The 21,463-nt window shown below is 43.6% G+C and overlaps 1 protein-coding gene across 5 annotated transcripts; it reads right to left on the bottom strand.

The window, feature by feature from the left end:
- Positions 1-168: 168 nt before the first annotated feature.
- pllp (plasmolipin) lies at positions 169-18,344 on the bottom strand. Of its 5 annotated transcripts, none has more exons than XM_055648542.1 (5): positions 18,218-18,344; positions 17,804-17,958; positions 5,252-5,428; positions 2,532-2,654; positions 169-1,977 (listed from the first exon to the last, which is right to left on the bottom strand). In XM_055648542.1, exons 2-5 carry the CDS (start codon positions 17,930-17,932, stop codon positions 1,858-1,860), a joined length of 549 nt encoding a protein of 182 aa, XP_055504517.1. In that variant the 5' UTR covers positions 17,933-17,958; positions 18,218-18,344; the 3' UTR covers positions 169-1,857. The 5 variants fall into 5 exon arrangements, with proteins under 5 accessions (XP_055504517.1, XP_055504518.1, XP_055504519.1 ...); XM_055648543.1 differs by having other exon boundaries at positions 18,181-18,292; XM_055648544.1 differs by lacking the exon at positions 18,218-18,344 and adding an exon at positions 18,055-18,161.
- Between the last annotated feature and the right edge of the window lie 3,119 nt (positions 18,345-21,463).

Raw genomic sequence — 21,463 nt, 5'->3', positions numbered from 1 at the left:
AGATCCAAGCTTGACCGATTCTGCTTTGTTTAAATTGTGTGATTAAGTAGCTACCGGTGGGATGGCAGCACTTAACAACACGATGCCTTCAACTGAATATAAACCAGGCAAAACTCGCAAACTCAGCTTGCTTCATCTCTGCTCAGTATGAACAAACACAAGCATATGTCAGTGTCAAATTCCATTTATTAGAAGATTGGTACAGATCATTTTTTTTCCTTCATATTCAGTGTTAACAGATAAAAGTCTTTATATAAATATATTTCAAGTTTATTATAAAATGTCACAGTACCGTTTGTTTTTAAAATTTCTTTTTAAATATTCCAGTTTTAATCATTTGACCACCAAAACCCATGAGGGTTTCATTTATAGTGGGTAACCATTAAAAAAAAAAAATGCAGACAAATATTTAGTGCAGCGACAGATGCACAATGCAGCATGCCAGGAACTGCAACAGGTCAATCAGAACATTGTATGTTTGTTTTATAAAAAATGCACAAAATCGCTAATCTCTACCATTTGGAAATCCACAGCATCTCCTTTGATATTTTCAGTTTTGTATTCAGGTAAAAATGGCTCTTATTTACACTTTCAATAAGCAAAATTAAAAATTTGAAAATAAATCCACTTTGAAAGATCGCCATTGTAATCCCCAAATTCCTTATTGGAAAACCATTAATTAACCAATCGTAATTTTTAGAAAAGGCACTAGGGTGGAGTTTATTTAATTTGTGATCAACATTCCTTGTTCTCCCACAACTCTGGCACTGTTGAGTCTCGAGCTCTCTCTAAACTTCTGGAAGCCCACAACATGCTTTGAACTCTCACGATTCCTCTGCCTTCCCCTTTTGGATATATTTTCGACCGCCAAGATCCCATGCTCTGGAATTCCCTCTCTAAGTCCATCTCCTCCTTCACTCTGCTCTTCTCATGTCAAGATACTCACTTGACCCATGATTTGGTCAGCATCAGTGTTCACTTTCACTTTGCTCTAACATCATACTCCTGGGAAACACCTTGCAAAAAATATATAAGTGCCATGATATTTAATTCCCACCATCGTTGATGTTTCCTGGGTGACATGCCATCTGTACCCCAAGTAGCATGTACTGAGTTCCATGCCTCTCGGCAACTTGAACTTCAAAACCCACCCTGTGCACTCCTGTGCGTAGACAAGAAAATTGCAGACACTACATTTTGTAGACATCTCCCTCATCTTCACTTCCAACCTGCAGCGCTGGAATTATGGATATGGTTAAACTGTGCCATTAACTTTTAAAATGATAATTGTGATCACCCAATCTAGAATTTTCAATTTCTTCCCACTATGTACTGAAAGTGCTGATGCAGGAGCGGCAATTTTAAGCGAAAACCTGCAGTGCCAATTGCGGGCAACTTGTGCAAACATAAATGCATCAAACCAGAGTTCACCATAAACTACTACCCCACCAAACCAGCAAAGGCTAGAAATTAAGTCTTGGGCTTTTTACCAGTAGGTAGAGCACTCTACAATCTTTAACCATTCTACAACACACTTACAAACCATGCTCACGATAGTTCCCTTGGCAAGTGCTTCAAGTGCAGATGGACTACACTTAACTTTTCACATAAAGACAACATTGAAATATTGCATGAGAAATACATCAAACTGAGAAATGTTTCAATATTTCCAAAAGAGAAGAGTGAAAGGAGCATAACAATATAAAAGCATTTTCCTTGTTTTTGGTAGCAACAGAGTATTTACAACCTGTAACCAAGATCCACGTGTAGCTGGAGAGGAGAGTGCTTCAGGAAGAGAAACAACACGTTCGCCTTGAGCTTTTGAAGGAGGGTGGAGGAATGCTTCGACAAGCAGGACTACGCCGAGTTATGACCAGTTGGCTGACTTGTTGCCGCATTGTCCCGACCCCCACGCATAGATAGGAAGGCAAGAAGGGTGCTTAGTCCGTACGCAATCATCACCATACCTGCAAAGAACTGGGGTGGGGGGAAGAAAGCACATCAGTCAACACCAAATTCTTAGGTTTTTTCTCTTTTCTTGAAATTGCAGACCGACAGCTTTTAGGCAGAAGAGTCACGACCCGAAACGTCACCCAATTCCTTTTCTCCAGAGATGCTGCCACTGAGTTGACCCACTGAGTTGCTCCAGCATTTTGTGTCTATCTTTGATGTAAACCAGTACCTTACATCCTACACACTTTCAGGCAGTAAAACTGACCATTTAGACTTTGTGGAATGGCCATGGGTCCATTGTTTGGTACAATATAGAAACATAGAATAGAAAATAGGTGCAGGAAGAGGCCATTCCAGCCAGTACCCAATATCCCAGGTTTGAAGTAGTCCCCTACGATTTCAAATGCTCCTACCCCCTTAAACTCTTGTTATTCCAGTGTTTATGCATCTGGAATGTTCATGCAATTGGCAAAACATTTCTAAGTATATTAAGCTTTAAAAAAATAAAAACATGAACCATTTTAATTATACAATCCTTAATATACAATTCACTTCAAAATCTATGTTGAAACACTCACCGCACTAGCCGCTCTGTTATTGTATTTATAGGTCCCGCGAATGGATGTTGGATCAATTGACGATGCGTTTGTGATGAAGGCAGTTAAATAGAGGATTGTGGCGGCTAAATTAAAATAGAGCCGCTGTGGAGAGAAGCACAAAGAGACAGTTTGTCAAACCACACACCACCATCAGCAGGTTATGTGACACCAAGGCAAATGCACAATGAAATAGGTTTACACATGGACCGATCTTACTGCTTTGTAATGAAGGGAAATGCAATCAGGGAGGTGAATCTGTGGAACTCATTGCCACAGGAGATTGTGGAGGCCAAGTCAATGGATAGTTTTAAGGTGGAAATTAATAGGTCCTTGGTGTCAAGGGTTATAGAGTCACAGAGTGATACAGGGTGGAAACAGGCCCTTTGGCCCAACTTGCCCACAATGGCCAATATTTCCCAGCTGCACTAGTCCCACCTGCCCACATTTGGTCCATATCCCTCCAAATCTGTCCTACCCATGTACCAGCCTGTTTCTTAAACATTGGGATAGCCAATGCCTCAACTACCTCCTCTGGCAGCTTGTTCCATGCACCCACCACCCTTTGCATGAAAAGGTGATACCTCAGATTCTTATTAAATCTTTTACCCTTCACTTTAAACCCATGTCCTCGATTCACCTACTCTGGGCAAGAGACTCTGTGCATCTACCCAATCTATTCATCTCATGATCTTATACACTTCATAGGATCACCCCTCATCTTCCTGTGCTCCAAGGAATAGAGTCCCAGCCTACTCAACCTTTCCTTATAACTCACACCCTCTAGTCCTGGCAATATACTTGGTAATCTTCTCTGTACCCTTTCCAGTTTGACATCTCAGATTCAAATGATAATAAATTTGTATTGTATTGCATTTCCTATAACAGTGCCCAGAACAGAACACAATATTCTAAATTCATCAACATCTTATACAACGGCAGCATGATCTCACAACTTCTATACTCAATACTCTGGCTGATGAAGGCCAATGTGGTTATGGGGAGAATGCAGGAAAATGGGATTGAGAGGGAAAGATAGATCAGCCATGATTGAATGGCATAGTAGACTTGATGGGCTGAATAGCCAAATTCTGCTCCAAGAACCTATGAACTTATTTTCAAGGTCTGGCTATTTGATAAAGCCTGGCAAAAAAAACTTCTTCCTCCTGAATATTCCTTTCCATTTACAGTAAATGACGATACTTGAATGAAGATGTGCGCTCACCCTTTAGTTTCACCCTATTGTGGATGGGTCGACTTCGATGAATTAACCCAGAGAAGCACAATGGCAAGCTGTGAAACTAAAGGGCAGCCAGCACAAACAAACAACCATATCCTTGCACACACACTGGGGGCACCGACTACCTTACACACAGCTGGTAACTGAGCACAAACTGAACTCAATGAGCACAATTGAAAATGGGAGATGATCCTCCAGTTTTCTCATCAAATGATTCTCCTTATTTAAAAATAAGAAAGAAAACTTTTGTTATTTGGCTTGCTCAAAGTCAGATGCCAGTCTGATGACTTAAAGCAGCAATATTTCAGGAAATCTCAGAGAATCACAATACGAGATCTATTCCATTAACACCAGAATGAAAAATCGAGCTGAAAATGAAGTGAACACCAGGATTGAAATGGACACCAGGAATGTCTGATCAGTTGAATGGTGAAGCAGGCCTTGTAAAAAAAGTTCTCATTTCACCCAGGCTTGTGGAAAGTAATTTTTGATTTTAGCTTTAGAGATACAGAGGAGAAACAGGCCCTTCAGCCCATCGTGTCCGCACCGACCACGATCACCCCATACGATAGTTGTACCCTACACACGATGGACAATTTACAGAAGCCAATCGACCTCCAAATCTGTACGCCTTTGGAGTGTAGGAGGAAACTAGAGCACCCAGAGACAACCCACATGGTCACAGGGAGAACGTACAAACAGCGTACAGTCAACACCCATAGTCAGGATGGAACCCGGGTCTCTGGCGCTGAGACAGCAACTCTACTGCTGCGCCAACAATGCGCACTTTAATAAAGGAAAGGAAAACAAATGGCTCCAGCCCGGATCCTGTGACAGTGAAGTTTTACGACCACATGAATTAGCAATGGCAGTTGCTCATTCAGTCCGTCCAGTCCCACTCCACCCGCCATGTAGTGGGATTGCCATAGATCAGGCACTCCCCAAGACTACGTTCCTCATAACTCACAATTCCTTTCAGAATGGAAATATACACTCCGGGACTCTGCTGCCCGCTGTCTTCCCCTCCCCCCCCCCACATGGTCTCGGTAGCCAGGAGGTTCAAAGACTCGCAACACTCTGGAGGAAGACATTTTTCCTCATCTCGATCTTAAATGGGTGTCACCTTATTTGTGGACTATGTCTTCTGTTCTCCAATGGGGGAGGGGGGGGTAAAATCATCTCCGCATTTACCCTGATCAGTCCCCAAAGAATCTTAAATGTTTCAATGAGATTGCCTCTTATTCATCGAAACTGTGGCAATGAATTGCACCCTAGCCGGTTTCAATCTTTCCTCATTGGACAAGCCTTCCTTCCATATGCCAGAAAGTGAGGGCAACATTTTAGAATAAAAAGGATTATCTGAAAAGTCTACACAAACCGCTGGCCGATTGCCAACTGCTCACCGTGACCCTTGGAGACCTGCAGAACCAGAATGATACACACTGCCCCTGATGAAACCTACCACGTAGACCCAAGGCACCTTTGGAAGCTTTGAAGTCAGGTTCAGCAGGTAGAAGAGAAATAAAATAATGGTGAGAATCCACAAGAAGATGGCCACAAATATCACCCATCCGAATGCTCCATCGCCGGCTGAGATTCTTGAACCAGAAATCAGTGCCCACACCAACAGACCGAAGACCTGCGGAGGATACAATAACATGTTAGAAACAACTTGAATAAACATAAAAAGCCACAAGGAACTGAAGACGCTGGTTTACAAAAAAAAAATACGCAAAGTAAGTCAGCGGGTCAGGCAGCACTCTGGGGATCACGGATCAGCAACATTTTGGGTTTCGACCTGAAATTTTGCTTTTGAAATGCAGTTATAGTTGTGACAAGGTTGACAATTTACATTCAGCAAGTTCCACAAACAATGATTAGATGCCTTTGTTGTAACTGATATTGATTGAGGGTCAAATGTTGTTTTTTTAACAACAGGGAGAACATTTGTTATTCTTCAAGCACCACAGTGGTTTATTTTATGTCAACTGAGGGGCCTTATATTCATGAAAGTGCAGGACTCTTTCAGTCTTGCATTGAGGTGGGGGTTTGGATTATATGCGTCCCCTGCTCTTCTGATTGAGATGCAAGACCCCCAAGGATAACTGTAACCAGCCCAGTTCGTGACGTTTAACCATTCTCCAAACCCTCGAGATTAATTTCTATGTACCAAGGATGCAGCTTCCTTCACCAAATCTATTCAAGGTTGCTACAAGCATGCATGTCAATTCTAAGTGTAGAATAAGTCAATGGTCACAATAGCAAAGACATGAAGCAACTGGCTGTTGTGGGAGTGATACACGCATCAACCAGGTCTGTCTGCCAGTCCGTTCCCAATGCAACTCCTGTGCTCCAAGGATTAGCTGGACAAGAGCAGCTAACTGTGCACAAGTTGACAAAAAGGCGACAGTGGTCAGCTGTGCTGGTCCACCAGTCCAGGGACCTGGGTTCAATACAGATCCAGGTGCTGGATGTGTAGAGTTGACATACACACTCTTCCCGAGACTTTGTGGGTTCTCATTAGTGCATGGATTTTTCCCATCGCTCAGTGAAACACCATGCCCCAGTGTTTCAGTTGCATTCGTTGATATCAACTGAGATTACGTGTTCAAGCTCTTGGAGTGAGATTGTCCTCTCTGCTAGAAGACTGGATTCAAAGTGCCGCAACATCAGAGGTTGAGAAGGAGAAAGAATTTGGTGACCTCCTATCTTGCTCAACCAATGGAAACCCAGAGCTAATTTTGGTGTTCCCCATTTTCTCTTTGGCAAGGATCACCACAGTAGGTGGCCTTGGCAAATTTGGACTATTTACTGCAAATTTGCCATTGACTCCACGAAGCCTCATATCAGGAGTTGGTAACACAATTGTAACAGCTTTGACGTTACTGAGGATTTGGAGATTTTGAAAGTCATTGCACAATTGTACTTCAAATGATTTTGGAAATTTTAAACAGGGAAGCCAACTAAATTCACATTATCCCCCGACTAAAGAGTTGGGGGATGATGTGTGGAGGGGAGCGGGTGGTAATCAACATGGCTGGAAGGTAAAATCCCCCTTTGACCAAAACATCTGGCATCACCATAGTGGCCATTTGGCTTGTTTTACATGTCATTGATGATGGCATGTATCTTTAAATTTTAGACTGCCCGTTATATTATGGGTGGGATTTAGGACGTGTTTTTGGGCGTGTTTGGAGCTAAGATTCTTCCGCAGAAGCTAAGTTGGTAGTTTTAGTTTGGAGGAGCACGGAGAAGGTTTACCTTTCGACCATGCGAAATGTAACGGAGACACGAGGAGTTTTCTAATGTTTAAAGCGATAAGCTGGAGTTCGATGAAGATTATTGTAACGAGTCAGACGAGGTTTGTTTTTCATCAACAATAAAGAATTTATTAATCAAAAGATTGTTTTGGAAGACTTATCTGTGAAGAAGCTCTGAAGGTCTCTAATGGTGAGCTTGCATGCGTATAGAAAACATTCCCCTTAACCATGCTGTCCATTTAGCAGCTAGAGGGTTAATTTCTCGAACAATATAAAAATCGGCCGTTACAATCATCACATTATCCCGGTTCACATATTTTGCATAGATAATTGAAGGGCCTCGGGTCTCAGTATTCCTGCAACAAACCTGTCACTACAAGAAGGGGGAGTTCTGCCCCTCTCATGCTTTCACTGTCCACCTAGGTCAAGATATGAATCTGTAATTTTCTCTTCATAATACACTCAAAGATATTTCGGACTGCCCCTGTTGCAGGACAGTTGCCTCCATGTATCAAAGTAGTGTTTTCCATTAAACAGTTTCATGCAATTGGGAGGTCTGAAGCCGTTAAACCATTACCCATCAGTGGTACGAAACAGAGGAGACCAGTGAGAGGCAATGGCAACAGTATAGTTTGGTTCATTATTGCCATGTGTAGTAAGGTACAGTGAAAAGCTTTTGTTTATGTGCTATCCAGTCAATCAAGCCGTCCTCAGTTCACAGATAAAGGTACAACATTTAGTGCAAAGATATAATAACATTGAATTCAGATTAAAGGTTTCTAATCAGGTAGCTGGGAGGTCAGGACCGTACTCTAGTTGATGAGAGGACCGTTCAGTTGCCTGATAACAACAGTGGATTCTGACCTGACCCAAGTGGGGATTTTATTCCCCGTGGCATCCAAGAAATGTCCATTTTGTGGCATTGTTGGTCCCACGTACAGCAACATGGACATTGTTAGAGGCTTATGGCAAGTTGTACAGCAACTCCCACGATAGCTTTACAGCACTGGTAGCTGTAGACACTGCTGTTGATGTTGGGTGGTAGCACAGAGAGTGGGAGGCAAATGGTAGATCTCCCATCTACCTCACTGGGGACCTTCGAATTATCTTTAATAACCGGATTTCAATGCAATATATTTGCACTGAATGTTTACCCTTTATCCATGCAGTGTGCACGGCTTGATTGCATTCATGTATGTGGAGTTTACGCGGAGTTGGGGGGGGGGGGGGGGGGGGGGGGGGGGGGGGGGGGGGGTTTATATATGTGGAGTTGTTGGAGAGGGGGGGGGGGGGGGGGGGGGGGGGGAAAGAAGAGAAATTACGAATCTTCAAACTAAGAACAAATAGTAATGCGCTTCTTAGGGTCAACAACCAAGTCCCATGGAATTGTTAACAGGAACTATACCTCAGGAACTATATTAATTTGACAGAACACAAGAACTTCCAATAGCAATTATTAATCAGAGTGCTATTGTGTGAAATTGTGCAAACACGTCTAAAGCTGATAAGGAACTACCGGTGTTTACAAAACCAACCATAGTACCTGCACCAGAGAAAGGTTCAGTCAGCTAAGTCACAATAGTAAACCAGTCATATCCTGTCTCTACCAAATTTCGCCCATTGTGCATCATTCACTGTTGTGAGTCAGATTTAGAAATGTTGGACATAATTATGTCCATATATAGGGCAGAGGGCAGGTGCTATAGACCTGCACGGGAAGGTAGACACTCCCGTCCCCACGAGTCTCAGGCAGATGGGGCTCGTCAGCCTGGGAAGGCAGTCCATCTAGGAGAGGGAAAATTCTGATTTAAAACCTCCACTGACTTGTAGCCATATCCAATCATGGAAAAGGCTTCAGGAGTAAACCTCAAGAAAATCCGGAGTCGGAGCCCCTAAGGCAGTTCGTCGTTGCATTTAATTCCCTCGTCTAAATCATTAATATATATTGTAAACAACTGGGGTCCCAGCACCGAGCCTTGCGGCACCCCACTAGTCACTGCCTGCCATTCTGAAAAGGACCCTTTAATCCCTACACTTTGCTTCCTGTCTGCCAACCAGTTCTCTATCCATGTCCTTAACCATTCTACCTGTTACATCCTCAAAACACATCGGTGAGACCAAGCGACGGTTGGGCGATCGTTTTGCCGAACACCTCCGCTCGGTCCGCAATAATCAACCTGACCTCCCAGTGGCTCAGCACTTCAACTCCCCCTCCCATTCCGCATCCGACCTCTCTGTCCTGGGTCTCCTCCATGGCCAGAGCGAGCAACACCGGAAATTGGAGAAACAGCACCTCATATTCCGCTTGGGGAGTCTGCATCCTGCGGGCATGAACATTGAATTCTCCCAATTTTGTTAGCCCTGTGTGTCTCCTCCCCTTCCCTCAGCCCTCTGGCGCCTCCTCGTCCTTTTACCTTTCTTCTCCCTGCCACCCCCCATCAGTCTGAAGAAGGGTTTCGGCCCGAAACGTTGCCTATTTCCTTCGCTCCATGGATGCTGCTGCACCCGCTGAGTCCTCCAGCATTTTTGTGTACATTCCAAAAGATTAGTCAAGCATGATTTCCCCCTTATGTAGTAAATAATTAATCTTGGGCAAATGTTCCAAAGTCTTTTCCAATCCATGAGTTGTTTACATGAAGTTGTGAAGATCACTGAAGCCAGCAAAACTTCCTAAAGCCTGGCTGGAAAAAAAAAATGCAAGGCACCAATCCAACACAATCTTCTTTTCACAATAGATTTCTGACATTTCCTGACTGTGACAACACAGAATCCAAATCTGGATCTGACTCACAAGGATAATTCAAACACAGTAATCGGCAAACCCAGTTACTTAGGTGAAACAGCGACCAAAGTCCAAAACCAACTACACCCAAACACAATTCAAATGACGCCTTAATTTATTCCTTCATTTTTTGTGCTTGAAGTGCTCAGATTTGCAGTTTCTGCCTCCCCTCCATGCCCATCTACTGTAGCCCAGAACAAGGTGACATTCAAAAAATATTAACTGGCTGCTTGCCTGATCAAGTATTCCATGTAAAAAGAGGGCAGACTGACTCAACAAAGGGGTCATGATAGTAGGAAGTTCATGTGCAAATACATTTAGTACGATTTCCTATGGTATAGGAGCAGAATTAGGCCATTCAACACATCCGCTCTGTAATTCGAACATGGATGATCTATTTTCCCCTTTTAACCCCATTTTGTAAAGGCACTATATATATATTAGCCATACAATCATAAGCCATAAAACTTAATGGAATATGTTTCACAGCATATACATGGGCACTACATAGATTCTGGTCTTGTTTTGAAACCCTGAACCTAACATCTCAATTAATTATGCTTTTTTGAGAGTCCAATCCCTGGTGATATGGCTGGTTATTAATGACCCAGCAAATGGCAATGACAAGTCCCATTGTAACCAGGAATGACCATCGAGTGTGCAGCCATCTAAATATTGTGCTCAGTCTGACAACGCCAGAGACCGGGGTTCGACCCCACCTACAACTGCTGTCTGTATGGAGTTTGCATGTTCTCCCTGTGACCGCATGGGTTTTCTCCGGGTGCTTTGGAGTGCAGTTTCTTCCCATAATCCAAAGTACAAGTTTCTAGGTTAATTCGCTGGGTAAAATTGCCCCTAGTGTGTGAAGTATAGTGTTAGTGTACGGGGATCGCTGGTTGGTGCGGATTCAGTGGGCTGAAGAGCCCGTTTCCGTGCTGTATCTCTAAACATAACAAATAGAACTGCTTTCTTGAGGTGGGGTTTCCAAACTGACACCAGCTTGTGGGCTAATCAGTAAAAACAGTGAACATCGAGAAGGTTTGCTTCCCTTTTTAGAATTGGGTATCAGATGTCTGATCTTAATTTGGATGCAGGGCCGAGAGAAGCAAACAGTGAAGCCTTGGTTCCCCATCACAGCTTCTGTAATATAGGACCCTATAGGACCCTTGTAATATAGGACCCTTGTAATATAGGACCCTGTAATATAGGACCCTTGTAATATAGGACCCTTGCTAGCAATAGGACAGAGTTCAGCTCTTTGATTGTGCATGATTTTTTAACTATCGCAAGGGAAACTAGTTTTACGATTGCTTTTAATAATAAAGTCCGAACAAGGGTCCTGACCCGAAACGTCACCTATCCATTTTCTCCAGAGATGCTGCCTGGACCGCCAAGTTACTCCAGCACTTTGTGTCTTTCTTTTATGATTAATTACTTCTTTCCCTGACTGGAAGCATCCTCCAACCACCACCTTGCATGGATATCCAACTATGTTGGTGAAGTTCATCCCAGCCCGACACAAGGCCTCCTATCGACTAGCTCCTAAACTTTGGAACTCCTACTCTTTCCTCCTTAAAAGCTACCCTCTAAAAATATTTTCAGTCAACCATCCTAATATTTCCTTCCAGAGCAAATATGTCAAATCTATTTATAACCCAGGCAATGCTTTATAAAAGGTTCAATATTAATACAGGCTGCTTAATTTTTAATTCAGAAGAACGCCATGGAAACAGGTCCTTCGGCACACCGGGTCAGCCCCGTACACTAGTGCTTCCTTACACACCAAGGACAATTTACAGAGGCCAATGAACCTACAAACCTGCACGTTTTTATAGTGCGAGAGGAAACTGGATCACCCAGTATAAAACTCACACGGTCACAGGGAAACGTGCAAACTCCGCGCAGTGCAGTCGGAATCAAACCCCAGGTCCCTGGCGTTGTAAGGCAGCAGATCTACTACTGTGCCACCGTGCCACCCAGCTGTCCACATCAGTGACTTGAAGATAGTATTTGTGGTTGATGAGCTGTCAGTTCAATGACGATCACGTTTCCCAGGCCTCACCTCAAGGAATTCCAAATTTTCTACCAGGAATCTAAATGCCATTGACCAGGAACAGATCCGCTTGGGATGGCTACTTTCTTCTTATGTCTTCCTAGGCCATTAGATCTTGTTCCCATTCCTCCATTCATTCATTTCTCTACGCATAAATACTTCACCCTCGGAAACCCTCACTTTAGTTCGGTGACACAGCACGGAAACAGGCCCTTCGGCCCACCAAGTCTACGCCAACCAGCAATTACCCCACGCATTAACACTAACCTACACACACTCGGGACAATTTACACATACACAAAACCTACATACCTGTCTGACTGGAATGTGGAAGAAACTGAAGATCTCAGAGAAAACCCATGTGGTCTCGGGGAGAACGTACAAACTCCATACAGGCAGCACCTGTAGTGGGAATCGAACCCGGATCTCCGGATCTCCAAGGCAGCAATTCTACCGTGCCGCCCCTAGTTTCTTCAACATTTCTTCTCTTCTGGCATGAGGCCAAACAAAGCCCTCTTGTTTAACTACTGCTCCCTTCACACTACCTGAAGGGGTAAATTGAGGCACACATCACTGCCTCCTTATAGCCAGCAACCCCAGCTGCTCCATCTTGCTACCCTGTATTCAAAACAGAAGCATGATCAGCACCAAGACTAGGCTCCTCCATTCATCAAGATCATGGCAGATCCACCATCTCATCCACATTCCAAACCCAATCCTCAAATCCTACGGCCATAAATAATTGTCATTCACTTCTTAAATGGACTCAGTAACTGGGATTCCTGACCTCAAATGCTCAAAGATTCACTGGTCAAAAATGCAGCCATAATCATCAAGGACCCACACCATCCTGGCCACACACTCATCTCACCATTGCCATCAGGAAGAAGGTACAGGAGCCTGAAAACTGTAACGTCCAGGTTCAGGGACAGCTTCGTCCCCACAGCCACCAGGCTATTAAACACATCAACAAATAAGCTCTGAACTGCAAAAGACTATTATTATTCGCACTATATTTATTATTTATTGAACTTTTTCTTTTTTTCTCTTCCCCCGTTATGTACTAGGTTTCCATATTCACATATTCTGTTGTGCTGCAGCAAGTAACAATTTCAATGTCCCATCCGGGACGCATGACAATAAAACACTCTTGACTTGGCTCTCCTCAAATATAGAGATTAAATAACCAAGCTCACATTTGAACTCCATCCCTTCTACAACAACAGATCATGATACCATTTGCCTTTCAAATTGTTTGTCACATTTCATTGATCACTTTGTATTGTGAATCAGCAGCCTAGGCTCTAACCATATGTTGTTTTAATACCTTTCTACCAATGTGAATAGGTTCAAGTCACTGAATGGTTCAATGGTGCTTTTATAGTCAGATGTGCGAAGTGCAAACGCACAGTGAAATTATTTTCTTACAGCAGTCGAGGAGAGAGTTGCCAAACCCAAGCATATCCCCGATTAGCAAGTGTACAGTAATAGCCCACTGATCCCAAATGCAAGATATTTTGGGGCCATTTCCAAAGTTCAGACCACGCTCTAGTTGTTATGAGTATTGCCCACTCCAGGCCATCCCCAGACTGCTGCAGGCCTCTAGCCATCGCCTTCCTTGGATGTCAGGATCGAGCAGCGAACAGTGATCTCACTCCTCCCCTGCCCCCCTTCGCAAGTAATAGGAGCATAATTAGGCCATTCAGCCCATCAAGTCTACTCCGCAATTCAATCATGGCTGATCTATCTTTCCCTCTTAACCCCAGTCTCCTGCCTTCTTCCCATAACCTCGGACACCTGTACCAATCAAGAATTTATCTATCTTCAATTGTTTAGTTTAGAGATACAGCAATAAAAAAGGCCCTTTGGCCGACTGAGTCTGCACTGACCAGTGACCCCCACACATTAACACGTAATAAATCCTCACTCTCCACAAGTCCAGGTCCTCAATTGATTTCTCTGACAGTCTACAAAATAAGTCTCTCCGACTACAGATTTTTAAAAAATATTTTGGTTCTATTCTCTCCAATGGCTTTGGTGCCAGTGGGGGAGACATTAACCTCTCCCACCAGTATTATCAACTCCCTGTCACTGACTCATGCACCAGTTATTTTAGAACTTCTCAGTCTTGCTGCACGTCATGTTAAATCACAGATAAAATAACATTACATTAACATTGTGATAACATTTCCTGCTTTTGCTCTCCACCTGAATATTATTGTCCTTCCCGCTCCAACCTTTGCTCCTACGAAACCCAACGCCCAATTGATGTCAACCAAAAATATCAAAACCCTTATTCTCCATTAAACTCTTATTTTGGGTTTTGCTATCAGCTACCAGAATGGCTCAGGCTTCCTGGAGAATTGTTTAAATCAAAGGCAAACAAGTTTTGCTCCAACTAGTTTTTCCTTAAACCTGCCATCTTCTCCACCTCGACGGCTTATGGCTGCCTTTCCGTGGTGTTACATGAAGAGCCAATATCACTGTGTCAATACATGCTGAGGTTCTGCTTGCCCCTGGTTGGAAAGGATGGTCACGCAGCTAGAGAACGTTCTGTTCAATTAAACAGCACCTTTGATCAGAGAATGGTCTGCATGGAACAGCCTCAAGACCTGGTCAGATCAATTTATGCACAGAGTCCCAGCCCAACCACATGGTATCCTTAAAGGTAGGGAGGAGAACTGTCAGCCAGCTAACTCTACAATGGCAGGTACACAAAAATGCTGGAGAAACTCAGCGGGTGCAGCAGCATCTATGGAGCGAAGGAAATAGGCAACGTTTCGGGCCAAAACCCTTCTATCGGTCCGTAATAACCAACCTGACCTCCTGGTGGCTCAGCACTTCAACTCCCACTCCCACTCCGCATTTGACCTCTCTGTCCTGGGTCTCCTCCATGGTCAGAGCGAGCAACACCAGAAATTGGAGGAACAGCACCTCACATTCCGCTTGGGAAGTCTGCATCCATACCCAAAAGAGGTCCCAACTGGCCTTTGTGGTAGTTCATTCAACCTGCACGGCTGTATAACTCGGGATTCTCTGCTCCACTACTGTTCCCAGTATTTCGCACAGAGATAAACAACAACTGTTGGAGGAACATTAACTTGATCACCCTTAATTCTGGTGGCCTTCCAGCTCAAGAAGCTGCTTGGAACCAAATACTGCAGTCATCAGACCGTGCACATTCCATGGTCAAAGGGCTGAGGGATGCAGTGGAACTTCGTGCAGCCACTACAATTGCTCTGTGGGAAAGGCCGGAGATTAAGGTCCTCCTGCCACTACACACCAAGGCAAACGGTACAGAGGCCCAAACTTATTGAAGGAATGTGATAAAATATTGACATCATGTTGATACAGTACAAATCTTGCAGCTTGCAGGCAAACAGAATGAAGTCTTATATGGTGAAAATGCTGTGTTAGAGTGGATGAGGAGAGGGTGTTTCCACTAGTGGGAGAGCCTAGGACTAGAGGTCATAGCCTCAGAATTAAAGGATGTTCTTTTAGGAAGTAGACGAGGAGAAATGTCTTTAGTCAGAGGGTGGTGAATTTGTGGATTTCTTTTGCCACAGAAGCTGTGGAGGCAAAGTCAGTGGATATATTTAAAGCACAGATAGATAGTTTCTTTATTAGTATGCATGTCAGCGGTTATGGGGAGAAGGCAGGAGAATGAGGTTAGGAAGGAGAGATAGGGTCAGCCATGATTGAATGGCAGAATATATATCTATATTACTAAAAGTCTGTTCTTGACCGGTTTTGGCCATCTGTGCTGCAATTTCCGAGAGAACGTCGCCACCTACGGCTGTCATTTTTGGCCACCTTGCTCAGAGCCCCCCTCCGTCGCATGTGTGCTGAGGATTTTTCCCGTTGATTAAAAATTACAGAGATTTATACAGCACAGAAATTGAATCTTTGGTCCAACTGGTCTTTGTTTACCAAAATGTCTTCCTAAACTAGTCCCATAGTGTCTGGCCCTGCGCCTCGGAATCTTTCCCATTTACAAATTCCCCTCTGCAACTGCACTTCCTAGCCCATTGATCAGAATCTTTGAGGACAAACAAGAATACACCCTGCACGATAACTCTCAACACTGGCGCTGTACAAGAATGCATTCTCAGCCTCTATATACACTCACTAAACTCTGCTCAAACTCGATTTACGTTGACAGACGACATCAGCGCGGTGGGCCGCAACTCAAATAATGACAGGACAAAAGTACAGGAGGGAGACAGAGAGCTTAGAAACCATGGCATCAAGACAACAACCTCTCCCTCATGTTCAGCAATGACAAAGCAGCTAGTAATTGACTAAGAAATTAGGTAATGTACATCCCCCCCCCCCCCCACCCCACCCCACCCACACACTCAGCATCAATGATGACTCATGGAAGTGCAAATAGTCACGAGCTTCAAATTCCTAGCTGTAAATTTTGCCAATTGACCTCGATTCACTATATCGAAGCTGCAGCCAAGAAAGCACACCAAACCGAGACTTCCTCAGAAGACCAAGGAAGTGAAACATGTCTCCAAATACTTTGACCAACTTCCACCGGTGCACCATAGATAACATCCTCTCATAGAAACATAGAAAACAGGTGCAGGAGTAGGCCATTCGGCCCTTCGTGCCAGCACCACCATTCAATATGATCATGGCTCTCACAATGCATTGCAGCTAGGTTTGGCAACAGCTCTGCCCATTTTGCAAGAGATTGCAGAGAAGTGTGGACATCACCCAGTCCATCACGCAACCCAGCTTTCACATCGCTGCAAGAAAGCAGGCAATTTAACCAAGAACCACTTACAGGCCTGATCATTCCTCCTTCTCCTGTCAGGCTTAGATGCAAAAGTTTGAAAACAATTAGCAGCAGATTCAGGACCAGCTTCTCTCGTGCTGTCATCAGTCTATTGAACTAACCTCTCATAAACTAACCCAGTTACCTCATTGTGGCTCCTTAGATGCTGCCTCACCCGCTGAGTTTCTCCAGCACTTTTTTCTACCTTCGATAGTTCCAGCATCTGCAGTTCCTTCTTAATGATTGTGGCTCTTGCGCTTTTTAAAAAAAAAATCTGCGCTTTCTATGTAACTATTATTCTGTAGTTTATTTCTACATATAACTTGCCGCTCACGACCCCTTGAATCTTTCCCCTCTCACATGAAACAGGCACCCTCTCGTTTTGGACTCGCTTATCTTGGCAAAGGGTGTGACTATCTACCTGACTATGTTTCTCACGATTATGTAAAGTTCTATTAAAATCACCCCTTGGCCTTCGTTGCCTCGGGGAAAACTGTTCCAGCCTATCCAGTCTCTCCTTTCCGGCAACATAATTGTGAATGTTTTCCTCAGCAACTTAAACAACATCCTGCTTGCAGCTTAACGTCCACAGCTCCACACTAAACTCCCGAGTGCCGTCTCGCCAACGTCTTGTATAGGCATAACATGATGCTCCCAATGGATTTTACAATTTCTGGTTTAAGTCTTTAGTCTATCAACAAACGTGTGTTGTACAACCTGCTTCTAAATATAAGTTAACATGGACTGTCAAAATATAGAAATGTTTAACAATACAAAGCGTATGCAAGTCAAACGCTCCTTCATTAGGTGGTTTGGTATTTGGTTTCACCGTCTACTGCCGACATGAACGTTCTCAGCTAACATAGATAATAAGGAAAAAAAAGTCTGGGGTGTCACGGGGTTAAGAGAAGGCAGGAGAATGGGGTTGGGAGTGAAAGATAGATCATACAGGCGGAGTAGACTTGATGGGTTGAATGGCTTAATTCTGTCCATATAACATTTTTTTTAAATCACCGAACATAAAAACTATTAATTAAACATAATCCGAGCATTTTGCTCTTAGATGAGAGCCGCGGAGGCAAAGAGAGGAGATACTGGTACAGTCAGTGAAGCAAAATAAAGGAGGAACTTACTAACTCCACTATCATCAATATCCCAAAGAAGGATTTAAGGAAATGGGTGTCGATTCCGATTGGAAAGTTTCCGCGCGCGTTGCTCCCGGTGCTGGTCTGGGTGTTCACTTTATCAGGAAAGTCTGCCATAGCGCAACACCGACTGCAAACAGCGCCTAAAACAAAGAGTTCAACACGAAATGAGACAAGCGCTGCGGTGGGGGATCCATTCCGGGCGAGGGAGGGCTGTGTGTGACCTGCTCACAACCTGCCTGGTAACTGAAGGCCGACGAGCCCGCTCACCAAAGCTAAAAATTAACACATACAAGTGAAACCGGTTGACTGCTGAACAATGTACGTTAACTTCCTGCTAGTTTTATTAAAACCTGTTCCCTTACCGCCCAATCGCCACTCTGTTCCGCTGCATATAATTACCCTCAATTATGTATCATATTATACTCCGCGTCCACGCTCGCCTTCCATTTCACGCTTGTTAAATGAGCCATTGGTTGAAGTCCAGTCATTACGTTCCACGCCCTGGCTCCAAACGCATGTGCTAGGTGAGAACGAAAAGCTGGTGTGACTTGGGTGGGGGAGAGAAAGGGAATGCAGGGGTTACTTGAAGTTAGAGAAATCAATATTCATAACCTTCGGTTGTAAACTGCCCAATCACAATATGAGATGCTGTTCCTCCAATTTGCATTGTCACCTAGCAAGCAGCTAACAATGGGTGGTTTTTTTTAATAATAGTTACCTTTTTGCATATCTTTATTTCATTTGTTATAGATCTCTCAATAATCATCGTCTATATCTCTCATTTCCCTTTCTCGTGACTTTCAGTCCGAAGAAGGGTCTTGACCTGAAACGTCACCCATTCCTTCTCTCCAGAGACGCTGCCTGTCCCGCTGAGTTACTCCAACATGTTGTGTCTATCTTCGGTTTAAACCAGCATCTGCTGTTCCTTCCTACTCCAAATGCATCCATCCACGTTCTGAGCTCGCTGGTTGAAAGCTTTGCTGGGGAATACTACAAATGTATTTTATAGAGGTTATTTTCCAACAGTTCATTAAGCTTCAGGTGAAATCAACATAAACAGAAACACGCAAAACAAGAGCTGTCCAAGCTGTAGCCTGTCCAACCCCTTAAGAATTTTGTAAGTTTCTATAAGATCCCCTCTCAATCTCCTAAATTCTAGAGAGTATAAACCAAGTCTATCCAGTCTTTCTTCATAAGACAGTCCTGACATCCCAGGAATCAGTCTGGCCTGTCCAACCCCTTAAGAATTTTGTAAGTTTCTATGATCTCCTAAGAACTAAACCACCAGACTCTCCAATATTAGAACATAGAACAGACTCTCCAATATTATAAGTTCATAATATAAATTCTCGCTAGAATTTAGAAGATCTTGCTAGAATTTAGAGTATTGAGGGGGGATCTTATAGAAACTTACAAAATTCTTAAGGGGTTGGACAGGCTAGATGCAGGAAGATTGTTCCCGATGTTGGGGAAGTCCAGAACAAGGGGTCACAGTTTAAGGATGAAGGGGAAATCTTTTAAGACTGAGATGAGAAAAACATTTTTCACACAGAGAGTGGTGAATCTCTTGAACTCTCTGCCACAGAGCGTAGTCGAGACCAGTTCATTGGCTATATTTAAGAGGGAGTTAGATGTGGCCCTTGTGGCTAAGGGGATCAGAGGGTATGGAGAGAAGGCAGGTACGGGATACTGAGTTGGATGATCAGCTATTGAATGGCGGTGCAGGCTCGAAGGGCCGAATGGCCTACTCCTGCACCTATTTTCTATGTTTCTATAAGTTCTTGGAGCAGCATTGGGGCATTCGACCCATCAAGTCTACTTCACCATTCAACCATGGCTGATCTATTTTTCCTTCTCAACCCCATTCTCCTGCTTTCACCCCATAACCCCTGACACCCTGATTATTCAAGAATCTGTCAATCTCCACCTTAAAAATATCAATTGTCTTGGCTTCCTCAGCTGTCCGTGGCAATGAATTCCACAGATTCACACCCTCTGTCTAAAGAAATTCCTCATCAGCTCCTTTCTATTGGTATGTCCTTTTATTCTGAGGCTATGGCCTCTGATCCTAGACTCTCCCACTCGTGGGAACATCCTCTCCACATTCACTCTATCCAGGCCTTTCACTATTCGGCATAGGAACAGCTCTTTGGCCCACAATGTCTGCGCCGAAAATGCTGCCAATATAAACCAATCCCGTCTGCCTGCACGTGATCCACATCCTTTCATTTCCTGTATATCCGTGTACCTTTCCAAAAACCTATTGTAAACCACTGGTGTATTTGCCCCCATCACCAGCCTTGGCAGCAAGATCCACACATCCACCATTCTTGTGTAAGATCATTTTTGTCCTGCACATCTCCTTTAGATTTTGCCCCTCTCACCACAAATCTGTGCCCTCTAGGGACATATGGTGTGACATTTTTATTTGGTTTATTTATTTTATTTATTTGTTGAGAAAAACAATTGCAAACTATACTTTAAAGGGAGAGAAAATTTGGCTTTACCTCTAAAATGGAAGCACTCCACAGAAAATATTTTCAGCATTTGACAATAAACTCTTTGAAAGTTATGAATCTCCAAGGAATATAATAAGACACTTGCAGTTACGAACAAGGCAGTCTTTATCTCACACAAATGGAAGATTTCAATAGTGCTGACACAGCAATCATTCAGATACATAACTCTGTGTTGCAGTACTACAACAGCAGTTAGCTTGTGAAAACTGTGGATCTAATGGAGGGAGAGGACTTCTTAAAATGTTCTTTTTCTGCATGTGATTACACTTGAGTTTGTTTAAGTCACACAATTCACAGGAATAGTTTCAAATCAATTACATTTGCACAGTGGGGAGCACTTTCAATTCAGACCACTGTGATACACTCCCCCCATCTTATCTGCTAAACATTGCACCTATATCTACCCATCCATTCAGACCAATGGGTGCCAGGGGCAGCACAGCGGTAGGGTTGCTGCCTTACAGTGCCAGAGACCCAGGTTCAATCCCGACCTTGGGTCCTGTCTGTACAGAGTTTGGGCTTTCTCTGGGTGCTCCGGTTTCCTCCCCCATCCCAAAGACATTCAGGTTTGCAGGTTAATTTCCGTCTGTAAATTGTCCCTAGTGTGTAGACTGGAACTAGTATACAGTTGTTTCCACACTGTATCTCTAAACATAATTCAGTTTATTAGTTTATGGTCAAGTGTACTAAGGTACAATGAAAAGCTTTTGTTGGCTGGCTGTTCCCAGGCTGTGTTGTGAGTTGCTCTCTCACAAGGCTGTGGTGCCAGTTCTGACAAAAAAAGTATTTGATTGCAAACATTAATTCCGTTTATCTTTCCACAGCTGTTGTCTGTTTTCAGCAATTTCTGCTTTTCATTTCAGATTTCCAGAATCTGCAGTTTATTTTGTTCTGTTTCTTGCAATGCAATGGTTCATAATGATGTCACCTGCACAAAATACCTTCCAAATGCCAGTCACTTGTGCTTGGGTCATGTTCTTTGGCATAGTACAAAATGAAAGTGCTGATTTTGGCTCAACCAGTATATAAAATCGACACAGCTGTCCAGGGGCATGCTGCAAATCAGCTCATCGAGGTAAAATCAATCATTCACAGACTACTGCAGCCTCTACAGTATTTCCTGCTG

The sequence above is a fragment of the Leucoraja erinacea genome, chromosome 17, assembly GCF_028641065.1.
Source record: "Leucoraja erinacea ecotype New England chromosome 17, Leri_hhj_1, whole genome shotgun sequence".
Lineage (NCBI taxonomy): Eukaryota > Metazoa > Chordata > Chondrichthyes > Rajiformes > Rajidae > Leucoraja > Leucoraja erinaceus.
This window is presented reverse-complemented; position numbering and strand designations above follow the sequence as displayed.